We start from the raw sequence: 12,873 nt of genomic DNA, 5'->3' as shown, positions 1-12,873 counted from the left end.
CAAGGGACAGATGAGTTACTGGCTAAAAGGCTCAGCTCTTCTGTAGGCAGTGGTGATGTGATCTGATTTGTACATGGAAAATCATTCTGGCAGAGAGAAAGTGGTTTGAGAGGCCAGGCGCAGTGGCTCACGCCTGTAATCCCAACACTTTGGGAGGCTGAGGTGGGCGGATCACCTAAGGTCAGGAGTTCAAGACCAGCCTGGCCAACATGGTGAAACCCCGTCTCTACTAAAAATACAAAAATTAGCTGGGCATGGTGGCATGCACCTGTGATCCCAGCTACTCAGGAGACTGGGCAGGAGAATTGCTTGAACCCGGGAGATGGAGGTTGCAGTGAGCTGAGATCATGCCACTGCACTCCAGCCTGGGCAGCAGAGCGAGACTGTCTCAAAAAAAAAAAAAAAAAAAGAAAAGAAAAGAAAGTGGTTTGGGAGGCAGAGGCAGCCCATCGTAGGCACTCATTAATGCTCACTGAATAAGTGAATAGAATTTTACAATCATGTGTTGTGTGTACCATTTATGTTTCAGTTTTATGTTTCAGTTGCTCTACTGGGCTTTGGGGTGTTTAGCAGTCAAAAAGACAGACAATGTAAATGGCCAGTCATTAGGATAGTCCAGATGAAAGATGATAAGACCTGCCCTGGAAGTGGTGGCAGTGGGTTTGGGATCAAGGGATGGATATGTAGGGTTCTAAGTAGATAGACTCAAAAGAACTTGATGACCAGCAGCACAAGATAAGATGGACTGGAAAGGTGTAGGAGAATCTCAAGTCAATTCCCAGGTTGCTGGTTTGGAAGACTGGAGGGACAGTAGAGGATAGGGAGCAAGGAGAAGGAAGAGGTCTGGGGAAACTAGAAACAATTTAGACATCCAACAACAGTGTTGGTTACATACATTATGGTACATCTATAAGACAAAATTCCTTTTTTTTTTTTTAGACAGGGACTTTCTCTTTCGCCCAGGCTAGAGTACAGTGGCTCAATCATGGCTCACTGCAGCCTAGAATTCCTGAACTCAAGCGATCCTCCCACCTCAGCCTCCCAGGTGGCTGGGACCACAGCCGCATGCCCAGCTAATTATTCTATTTCTTGTAAAGACACTGTCTCACTACATTGCCCAGGTTGGTATTGAATTCCTGGGCTCAAGTAATCCTCCCACTTCAGCCTGCCAAAGTGCCAGGATTACAGGCATGAGCCAGCCACCTCACCTGGCCCAAAATTCTTAGAAGATACCATTTCGATAACTATGACATTCTTTTACATAAATGTATCATTTAATGAAACCTCTGTTGTAAACTTTTGGATTTTTTTCTGTTTTTTCACTTTTGTAAGTAATACTGTAATAAAGAGCTTTTTACAAAGGTCTTCATTTTGATTATTTTTAGAAGGAAAATTTTGAGGTCATAAGATACAGACAGCTTTGAGGCCTTTGACACACAGATTGTGTTTTAGAAAGGCTGTGCCAGATTTATTTCCGTAACAGTCCAGAATTTTCCCTCAGCAGACTACCACCAGCACCAAGATATAGATACACAAATATACACATACACAGATTTTAGTGGTTAAAAAAATAATAACTTGTTATTTTAATGTGTATTTCTTTGTCATTAGTGAGTTAAAGTTTTCCATGCTTTATTAACCTTTTGTTTGTGTGTTTTACCCATTTTTATGGGGCCTCATTGATTCTTCATGAGGTTTTAAAATATGCATTTCTTACTATTTGTGACAAAATTTTTACCACTTTTTTGCTTCCCTCGCTATACGATCTTGCTTTTTTTTTTTTTTTTGAAACAGAGTCTCACTCTGTCATTCACATTGGAGTACAGTGGTGCCATCTCAGCCCACTGCAACCTCCGTCCCCAGGTTCAAGCGATCCTCCCACCTCAGTCTCCCCAAGTAGCTGAGACTACAGGCGCACACCACCACACCTAGCTAATTTTTGTGTTTTTTGGTAGAGACAGGGTTTCATGGTGTTGGCAGGCTGGTCTCGAACACCTGACCTCAAGTGATCTGCGCCCGGCCTCCCAAAGTGCTGGAATTACAGGCTTGAGCCACCGCACCCAACCTTATTTTGCATATATTTTTGATGTGCCAAAGCACTTAAAAATGTTTTATGAAGTCAAAATATGTCTTTTTCTTTATTTCTTCCATTGCATTAATGTATAAATAATTCAGTGATAAAATATACATCCAAATTTTTTTCTTTCTCTTTTTTTTTTTAGACAGGGTCTCACTCTGTCACCCAGGCTGGAGTGTGCAGTGCTGCAATGATGATTCCCTGCCATTGCCGCCTCCAGGGCTCCAGCGTCCTCCCACCTCAGCCTCTGACGGTGTGGGACTACAGGCACACGCCACCATGCTCTGCTCATTTTTGTATTTTCTATAGAGACAGGGTTTCTCCATGTTGCCCAAGCTGTTCTTGAACTCCTGGGCTCAAGCAATCTGCCTGCCTCAGCCTCCCAAAGGGCTAGGATTACAGGCATGAGCCACCACGCCCAGCCAAAATTTCGCTTTTTTTGCTTTTTAAACATTTACTTATTTTGTATATGGTGTGAAGAGAGAAAGTAAATGGATCTTCTTCTCAAATGGAAAATTTTTCAATCTCATTTGTTTCCGTAACCTATACCTGTGTTGACCTGCCTCTAGGCGATCCTGTTTCACTGTTCCTGGTTTTGAATCATATATATCTATCATTGTTGTAATAAGTGCAAAGCCATAATATACTGTAATACCTAATTTTTAATTTGAGGGTGTTATGTTTACCTGATAAATCTTTTGGATGGGTTTTTAGAATCCATTTGATAGATCTCAAAACATCCTACTGAGATTTTTTTCTTAGAATTATGTTAAACCTGTACATTAATCTGGGAGGAGCTGGCATTGGAGCCTTCCCATCCAGGAATATGATTTTGTCTTTCCCATTTTTTAAGTCATCTTTTTATATCAGTAAAGAATTATAGTTTTCCTCCTATAGTTCTCACATACTTCTTATGTTTGTTGCTCAATAGTTGACTTTTTTGTTACGATTGCAAATAAGATCTTTTTGTTATATCTGATGACTGTTTCCTATTGCTGCAGTAAATTATTTTATCCATTCTAAGTTTAGTTGATTCTTTTAGGCTTTCTTTCTCTCTTTCTTTCTCTTTTTTTTTTTTGGACAGAATCTTGCTCTGTCGTCCAGGCTAGAGCACAATGGTACAATGTCGGCTCACTGCAACTTGCGCCTCCCGGGTTCAAGCAATTCTCCTGCCTCAGCCTCCCAAGTAGCTGAGATTACAGGCACCTGACACTGCGCCTGGCTAATTTTTTGTATTTTTAGTAGAGATGGGCTTTTGCCATGTTGGCCAGGCTGGTCTTGAACTCCTGACCTCAGGTGATCCACCCGCCTTGGCCTCCCAAAGTACTGGGATTACACGTGTGAGCCACTGCCCTCGACTGATTCTTCTAGGTTTTCTATGCAAATAACAGTTCGGTTGGAGCCTGTGGTTTGGCAGTGCCTCCAGCCTGCAGGGTTGGTTTGTGACTTCTCCAGTGGTGCTCAGGAGCCTAGTTGTGAAGGGAGAAAAAGAGGATGTATGGGTTGATCCCAAGTTCGGAATTTGCCTAGACTAGGGCAATAGAAGGACAAGGGGCAGAGGACTGCAGCAGCTCGCAAGAGTTATACTTCAGGGTCCAGACAAGGAGGGGTGGACGCACTGAACAGTAAGTCAGGGCTGGGGAGCTAAAGGCTTCTGTATTGTGAAGAGGGAGGAAGAGAGAGTCTTGGAAGGAGGGGAAGCTGTGCCCCAGAATGGACACTGGGATGTCGGATTTCAGAGGTGATGCCTTTCTAGTGCAGTGCAGAGATCCTCAGGTAAGAATGATCCCGTTTTATGGTTAAAGAAACAGGCTTGGAGAGCTTGTTGCCCAGTCACCCGACTCTAGTCAGCAGCAGTGTTGGTCTGCTGTGTTCTGCTTGCTCACGCTCTGTCTCCATTTTTCAGGTCCACTCTAGAACAGTCGATGGAGAGAGCCAGGAGAGACAGCAGCAAGGGAAGTGGGAGCACAGGAGGGCAGACAGGAGAGAGGGCAGGCTCCTCCCAGTCCCTCAGCTGCTGCAGATAGGGAGTCAGGGCAGCTGCGCTGCTGGGTCTTCTCATTGGCCCAGGAGCCCCCTCAGGCCACAGCAGCACACCCACAGCATCCCACGTCCTGTGCCTGCCCCACAAGCCCCTTCGTATCCTCCTCTGTTACACACTGGAGCACCACCACACACACTCTTCACCATCAGTCCCCTTGTCCCTGTTACACACCCCATTTCCCCCAACACAGATGGGCTCCCTACATCACAGGCCCTGGGTTCCCCGTTAAACTCCTTGTGCTCCCGCCTCACTGTCCCTACTTGGGGGTCCCTGCCACCCCCCTAGGCTCATCCCTAGCTGTGTGCCTCGTTCAGGCCCGCTCTTACTGTGTCCACAGAGTGCATCGGATGGCTTCTGGAAATCTGTGGCCACTCGAGTGCCCAAGGAGCCCCCTGAGATTCGAATCCTCAACCCATATTTCATCCAGGAGGCCGCCTTCACCCTCATTGGCCTGCCCTTCAACAATGGCCTCATGGGCCGGGGGGTGAGATACCTGGGCCCCGGGAGAGGGAGGAAGAGAGCTGGGTCAGAAGTGCCTTGGAAGGAAGGGTGGGTGGTGGGTGGGGCAGTGCTTCTGCAAAATAGCTTTCTGGGGAAGAGGGCTCAGTCCTTGGGCATGGAAGCTAGCTCTAGGGAGCCTGGCTGAAGTCTCAGCTGTCCCAGCCCTCCAGCTGAACTCTGCACGCCTTCTCTCCCCCCTGCCCCCATCTTCCAGAACATCCCTACCCTTGGCAGTGTGGCAGTGACCATGGCACTACACGGCTGTGACGAGGTGGCAGTTGCAGGATTTGGCTATGACATGAGCACACCCAACGCACCCCTGCACTACTATGAGACCGTTCGCATGGCAGCCATCAAAGAGGTTCGGGGCTGGGTGTGGGGGCAATCCCTGGGTGGGGATGAGGGGGAGGTGCATAAATGAGTCGTAAAGAGAGGAGCCAGTGGCTGGTCTGGCTGCCCAGAACTCCCCAGAAGGTCCTGACACCAACGATCCTATGTGCCCTCTCCACAGCCTCCCACTGAACCCAGGGCCTTCTCCCTGCACTTTCCTTCCAGGGGACCCTCCCTGCCCTGGTCCTGTACCTCCCTCCCCCTCGCTGCATTCCCCGGCCAGGAACACTAGTCTAGCACCAGCTCAGCCATCCTCTCTACTGCAGTTCCTGCCTTCCCCCAGAGGACGCCATTGCCCTTCAAAAAACCCACAACTAAACACTGCCTCTGGGTCTCAGGACTTCTCCATATCTCTTCCACCCTTCCCCACAGCTAAGCACTAAAGCTCTTCATACCCAGAACTGCTTCCCAAGCATCTGTATATAGGGTACTTTACAGGTCTCCAGCCTGTCAGCCAGCCTCTTCTGGCATTTCTCCCTCCCTAGCCAAGACCCCATGTGAAAAATCTGAACTCTCTTGCCACACTTCCGCTTTGACCACCAGCCTTCCACTGATCCCAGCCTGAAACCTGGAAATCTTGGGCCAGCGCTTCAACAGCTTCTCTGCTGCTACATCTGGGTGATGGGAGGTTGTTGGAGGGAACCTCCCATCTGTGCAGATTCCTATTTCTGTAAGTCTGGGGGCTCTGGTCTCAGCCCTCATTCCTGCTTATCAGTCTTCTTACCTATCCTTCTCCATCATCCCCCTCCACTATTCCAGAGCCTTCCATGCCCCAAAAGCTCCTCCCTCCTCCAGTGAAGAAACTGAAGCCACAGAGGGGACTCTGCACTGCGCTCCCATTTGGCCCTTCAGCCCTCGCAGCCTGGCTCCCCCCACACCTGACCCAGTTCCCACCAAGGTTACCACCTCAAGGTGGCCAATTCCAGTGGACGCATCATCATCTTTCCTGATCTCTCAGAAACACTTTTTGTGTCGGCCACTCCTTCCTCTTTGAACTTCTGAGTCAGTAATTTCCAATGTTCCTCTTATTTCACTCACCATTCTCGCACATTCTCTTTCTCAGCATCATGGATTCTGATCTACGCCTTAAAATTCATCATGGCTGGGCACAGTGGCTCATGCCCATAATCGCAGAACTTTGGGAGGCCAAGACAGGGGTACTGCTTGAGCCCAGGAGTTTCAGAGCAGCCTGGGCAACATGGTGAAACCCCACCTCTACTAAAAATAGGAAAAATTGGGTGGGCGCGATGGCACACGCTGGTAATACCAGCACTTTGGGAGGCCAAGGTGGGCGGATCACCTGAGGTCAGGAGTTCAAGACAAGCCTGGCCAATATGGGGAAACCCTGTCTCTACTAAAAATACAAAAATTAGCCGGGCATGGTGGTGGGCGCCTGTAATCCCATCAGCTCAGGAGGCTGAGGCAGAAGAATCGCTTGAACCCAGGAGGCCGAGGTTACAGTGAGCTGAGATCACACCACTGCACTCCAGCCTGGGCAACAAAATGAGACTCTGTCTCGAGAAAGAAAAATAGGAGGCAGGGCACGGTGGCTCATGCCTGTAATCCCAGCACTTTGAGAGGCCAAGGCAGGTGGATCACCTAAGGTCAGGAGTTTGAGACCAGCCTGGCCAATATGGTGAAGCTCCATCTGTACTAAAAATACAAAAATTAGCCAGACGTGGTGGCGGACAACTGTATTCCCAGCTACTTGGGAGACTGAGACAGGAGAATTGCTTGAACTTGGGAGGCGGAGGTTGCAGTGAGCCGAGATCGTACCACTACACTCCAGCCTGGGCGACAGAGCAAGACTGTCTTAAAAAAATAAAAAATAAAAAAAGTTCGGGTGCAGTGGCTCATGCTTGTAATCCCAGCACTTTGGGAGGCCGAGGTGGGCAAATCACGAGGTCAAAGGATGGAGACCATCCTGGCTAACGCAGTGAAACTCCATCTCTACTAAAAATACAAAAAGTTAGCCAGGTGTGGTGGTGGGCGCCTGTAATCCCGGCTGAGGCAGGAGAATGGCCTGAACCCAGGAGGCGGAGCTTGCAGTGAGCCGAGATTGCTCCACTGCACTCTAGCCTGGTGACAGAGCGTGACTCTGTCTCAAAAAAGAAAGAAAGGAAAAGTTGTCTGGGAGTGCTGGTGTGCGCATGTAGTCCCTGCTACTTGGGAGACTGAGGTGGGATGATCACTTAAGTCCAAGAAGTCGAAGCTGCAGTGAGCCATGATTGTGCCACTGCACTCCAGTCTGGGTGACAGTAAGACCCTGTCTCAAAAAAAAAAAAAAAAAAAAAAAAAAGGCACTAGCCAAGACTCCATCTCAGACAGCCTTCTCTTCTCACTCTGCACGTTCTCTGGGAGATTTACATCCCTGTCCATGTCTTCAGGTACCATCTATATTGTATCAGACTTTTTTGGTTCTTAGCCCCTTCAGACTGCTATAACAGAATACCATAGTCTGGGTGGCTTTTAAACAACAGACATTCATTTCCCACAGTCCTGGAGGCTGGGAAGTGCAAGATGAAGGTGCGGGAAGATTCAGTATCTGGTCAGGACCCACCAGAGAGGTGGTTCATAGACAGCTGTCTTCTCGCTTTCGTTGCATGATGGAAGAGGCAAGGCAGCTCTCCTGAGTCTCTCTTTTCTTTTTGAGACAGGGTTTCACTCTGTTGCCCAAGCTGGAGTGCAGTGGTGTGATCATAGCTCACTGCAGCCACAAGCCCCTGGGCTCAAGTGATCCTCCCACCTCAGCCCCCTTAGTAGCAGACTGCAGGTGTGTGCCATCACACCTGGCTAATTTTTTTTATTTTTTATAGAGATGAGGTCTTGCTATGTTGCCCAAGCTGGTCTTGAACTCCTGGCCTCAAGCAATCCTCCTGCCTTGGCCTCTCAAAGTGCTGGGATTACAGGCATGAGTCACTGCGCCTGGCCCTGAGTCTTATAAGGGCACTAATCCCATTCATGAGAACTCTGCCCTCATGACCTGATCACCTCCCCAAAGGCCCTCACCTCCAAATTCCATTACATTGGGGGTTAGGTTTCAGAATATGAATTCGTGGGGAGGACATAAACATTCACTCTACAGCAGGTTTAGTCCAACTACCTCAAGTGATTGGGAGTTATTTCAAGGATATACAAGGCACTTGGAAATCTCATAGAAAGCTAGAAACAGCCTTCCACCTGGGCCTTCTGCTGTCTGGGATATGGTTCAGGAGCAAGAAGCTCATTCTGGGTCTGGGACGTTCTAGAACTGCCTCACCATCACCATGGCCCAAAAGTCCTCCATCCCTGCCATGCCTCACGTGCCTTCTTGCTGCTTTGTCCCCACCCACTGCAGATTGCACTCACAGCTTTTATCAGCCTCCTGGCTTCTATGTTTACTCATATCTTTGGTCTTTTACAAATGCCTTTTATGTAAACTTTATGTAAAGTTGTATGCAGAGGGTGAGAGCCATAGACATGGGCGATGGCCAAATCGTAATGGGCTTTCTATGCCATGGAAGGAGTTTGCACTTTTTTTAGAAGGCGGTAGGGAGCCATGGGTGAGTCTGAGGCCTTACATTAGCATGTAGTGGATCACTGTGGCTGCAGAATGACGGAGAGGGGGCAAGGCAGGACAGAACCTAGTTGGGAGTTGCTGCACTTTGGGCAAGAGATGGTGACTCCTGAACCAGATCTTTGGCTGAGACAATAAGGAGAGAGGTGATGAGAGAGGCGCTGATCCAGATCTTTGGCTAAGGCGATTAGTGAGAGGCCGGAAGTCCAGGCTGGAAGTATAAGGCGATGAGACAGAGGCAAGAAATAGGATTTTAACTCAGCAGGACCTAGGGATTGCCTTGGTGTAGGAATGAGGTAAGACACTGCCTTCCCTGCAGCCCTCTCTGATGGAATCTTTTCATTTGCTTCCACCTGCCATATCTCTGTTGTCCCTCCATTACATGTAAAACCTCACTGGCTGTGAGGCTCCCAGCATCTGTTGCACCACACTCCATGCAGAGTGCTTAAGAGTGTAGCTTCGGCCGGGCGCGGTGGCTCACGCCTGTAATCCCAGCACTTTGGGAGGCCTAGGCGGGTGGATCATGGGTTCAGGAGATCGAGACCATCCTGGCTAATGCGGTGAAACCTTGTCTCTACTAAAAATACAAAAAAGAGTGTAGCTTCTTGGCTGGGTGCAGTAGCTCATGACTGTAATCCCAGCACTCTGGGAAGCTGAGACGGGTGGATCACCTGAGGTCAGGAGTTCGAGACCAGCCTGGCTAACATGGCGAAACCACGTCTCTGCTAAAAATACACCAATTAGCCAGGCGTGGTGGTGCATGCCTGTAATCCCAGCTACTCCAGAGGCTGAAGCAGGAGAATTGCTTGAGCCCAGGAAGGCTCAAGTGGAGGTTACAGTGAGCCAAGATTGCTCCACTGCAGTCTAGCCTGGGTGACAGAACAAGACTGTGTCTCAAAAAAAAAAGAAAAAGAAAAAGAGTATAGCTTCTCAAATCAAAAAAGATGACTTCAGGACCTTGGTTCAGGGGCTGACATTAGATCTTCATTTCCTTATCTATGAAAGGGATGATAACAGCACCTACCTCCTGGGGTTTAGAAAGGACCGGATGTGATCATGTGTAAAAAAGACCTGGCACATAGTAAGCACTCAGAAATCTTAGCCATTATGATTACTATTTTACCCCTACTTGCCACTGTTACTTACCAATCCCCGGAAGAGGATTCACTGAGAATGTTGGTGCCTGGGTTTAGAATCCCTCTGTTACCTGGGGTGTCTCCCATGGGCCATTCAACACCTTGGCTTCCCCTCGCTTCACCTGCACTTGCCTTGGTCAGCTCACTCTGCAGGCCCAGCAGGAGCGTGTGGGATGTGGAGACACATGGACCAAGGATTGAATGCCGGGTATATGGAAGGGATGTCAAGGGAATTCATAAAGGAGACAGAGGAAGCGGGAAGGTGCCACATCGTGGAGGCCAAAGGAGCAGTGTTCCAGGAAGAGTATCTACAATGTGGTGCTGGGAAAGCCAGTAAGAGGAGGGCTGAGAGGTGGCCGTCGGATGTAGCTGTTAGGAGTTACTGCTGCCTGTGGTGAGAACCATTTCAAAGGAGTACTGGAGTAGAAGCCAGATTGCAGTAGTGAACAGTAAGTAGATGGCACCTACCATCTGTGGTTAGGTTGCTCGTAGTAAGGGATCTCTCAGGACACTCGGAAGAGAAGGGAGGAGAGACTGGGCAGTAGCTAGAGGATGACATGGCTTCATACAGGAATCTGTCACACAGCAGAGGAGTCTAGACTGGAAGTATAGATCTATGAGTTGTGAGCACAGCTGCTGCTTCAGATATAAGGATGAGATTTCCCAGAGAGAGAACAGAGAGTGAGAAGCACAGCTCATCCTAGCAGGACCCTTGAACATGGATACTTAATGGTTGGGTGAGGAGCCAAAGAAAAAGAGGAGCCAAAGAAAAAGAGCTTCTGGCTGGGTGTGGTGGCTCATGCCTGTAATCCCAGCACTTTGGGAGGCCAACACGGGCGGATCACCTGAGGTCGGGAGTTCAAGACCAGCCTGAACAACATGGAGAAACCCTGTCTCTACTAAAAATACAAAATTAGCTGGGTATGGTGGCACATGCCTATAATCCCAGCTACTCGGGAGGCTGGGGCAGGAGAATCACTTGAACTCAGGAGGCAGAGGTTGCAGTGAGCCAAGATCGCACCATTGCACTCCAGCCTGGGCGACAAGAGTGAAACTCCATCTCAAAAAAAAAAAAAAAAAAGCTGCTGAGAGTGTGAACTGTGACATGGGATGGACATCCATACTCAGAATCAAGGGCCCTGGTAAGGCTGGAGACCCCAGGATGACCAGAATCCTCCACCAGCCACGGCCAGTTCAGAGCTCAGGTGAACTCGGAAATTGTCTGCATAGACAGCAGAATTAGGAAAAGAGCACCAGAGAGGTGGCATTGCCGGATCCAAGAGAGCTACACCCAGGGCTGACTTTCTTATTTACTTTTTCATAATGGAACTTGTCAAGCATATTACAAGTACAGAGGATAATATCATGAATTGCCATGTTCCTGCCCCCCACCTTCCACAGGCATCAACAGGCGGCCAACATTGTTCCATCTCTTCTTTGTCTCATGCTCCTACTCCACCGATTCAAACAAGTCTCAGATACCATGTATCCCTCCAACCATAAATACTTCATTCAGGCTGGGCGCGGTGGCTCAACGCCTGTAATCTCAGCACTTTGGGAGGCTGACGCGGGTGGATCACCTGAGGTCAAGAGTTCGAGACTAGCCTGCCCAACATGGTGAAACCCCGTCTCTACTAAAAATACAAATTAGCCAGTGGTGGCGGGTGCCTGTAATATTGGCTACTTGGGAGGCTGAGGGAAGAGAACTGCTTGAACCTGGGAGGCGGAGGTTTCAGTGAGCCGAGATCACACCACTGCACTCCAGCCTGGGCAACAAGAATGAAACTCCCATCTCAAAAACAAAAACCAAAACAAAACAAAAAGCTTCATTCATTTTCTCTAAAAGATAAGGACTATTTTTTAAATTATTACACCTAAAAACATGAACAGTAATTCCTTAATATCATCAAATAGCCAGTCCTCTGCTGACCTTTTAGCCCTCAGTGACTCCTAGTGGGTGCTGTTGACCCTGACCCATCAAATTGGTTACCACTTCTCCAGAGGAGTGATGAGGACGAGGGAGAAGTAAAGAGGCAAACGAGTTTCCACATCTGCTTGAATCCTGGTCCTGCCATTCCTCCAAGCCTCTGTTTTCCCTGTAAAACCTGATTTCATTCAACAAATATTGAGGCACCTACTCTGTGCCTAACAGTCCCTCCCCTCAAAGAGAGACAGTGAGCCAGATGTTTATGTCATCAAAGAATGGGGATGAGTCACGCAGGGATCCGCAGTGAGGAGGGGCAAGTGCACATGGCACAGTATGATGCCAGGAGCCTTGAAGGGGCTGGAGGGCTTTAGGGAGTCTGGAGGGACAATGGGGTGTAAGGAAGACCCTGCCTTTAGAGGCTGTGGACTGTGGAATGTGAGGGAAGAAACAGTCAGCACTTGGAGAGGGAGTCTGGGGGCACTGTCGTTCAGGGCAGCTGGGTTTGTGGTTAGCACAAGAGGTTGAAGGGAATGCTGAGAAGAGGAATACTGGGAATTGGGCTGATGACTGTGGGAATTGGGCTGATGACTGCCTGAGTTTCAGGTGTCAAAGATTTGAAAGGTGGAGAGGGTTGACTGGATCAGAATAAGGGCTAGACAGAGCCATAAGTTTTTTTTTTTTTTAATTCATTTATTATTTTTCAAAAGATGGGGTCTGGATATGTTGCCCAGGTGGACTAAGCTCAAATGATCCTCCTGTCTCAGCCTCCCAAGTAGTTGGGACTACAGGCACAGGGCACTGCATCCAGGTCACTTCTCAGCACCAGTAAATAGTGACTGACCAACATGGTGAAACCCCCATCTCTACTAAAAATACAAAATTAGCTAGGCGTGGTGGCATACACCTGTAGTCCCAGCTACTTAGGTGGCTAAGGCAGGAGAATCGCTTGAACCTGGGAGGCAGAGGTTGCAGTGAGCTGAGATCACGCTGCTGCACTCCAGCCTGGGCAACAAGAGTGAAACTCTGTCTCAAAAAATAAATAAATAAATAAAAAGTAAACAGTTATGGTGAAGCTCAGTGCTGACAAACGCAACAGAGAGGTCACTTGGGGACAAACTCTGATAAGGCTGTTGTCATTCATCCATTCATTCAATCAAGCCTTTTTCATCAAAGTTTTCTGGTGAGAGTCCTGGGGTTAGGAAAGGACCCTATCCTGGGTATAGTCTTCCCCAGAAGCCTCTT

General features: G+C 48.5%; 1 protein-coding gene across 19 annotated transcripts in view; it reads left to right on the top strand.

The window, feature by feature from the left end:
* The window catches only part of ST3GAL3 (ST3 beta-galactoside alpha-2,3-sialyltransferase 3), a 231,794-nt gene that overhangs the window by 216,879 nt on the left and 2,042 nt on the right, over positions 1–12,873 (top strand). For 10 of the 19 annotated variants that reach the window (XM_007979061.3, XM_007979057.3, XM_007979053.3 and 7 more), the window contains one exon: positions 3,984–4,451. The exons of 1 other annotated variant lie outside the window; for it this stretch is intronic. In XM_007979061.3, the coding sequence (XP_007977252.2) occupies positions 3,984–4,406 (423 nt within the window). In that variant the 3' untranslated portion in view covers positions 4,407–4,451. 8 more of the 19 variants (XM_007979059.3, XM_007979060.3, XM_007979055.3 and 5 more) reach the window with 3 other exon arrangements.

The sequence above is a fragment of the Chlorocebus sabaeus genome, chromosome 20 (genome assembly GCF_047675955.1).
Source record: "Chlorocebus sabaeus isolate Y175 chromosome 20, mChlSab1.0.hap1, whole genome shotgun sequence".
Classification (NCBI taxonomy): domain Eukaryota; kingdom Metazoa; phylum Chordata; class Mammalia; order Primates; family Cercopithecidae; genus Chlorocebus; species Chlorocebus sabaeus.
Note: the sequence above shows the minus strand (reverse complement) of the source record. Positions and strands in the feature narration are given on the sequence as shown.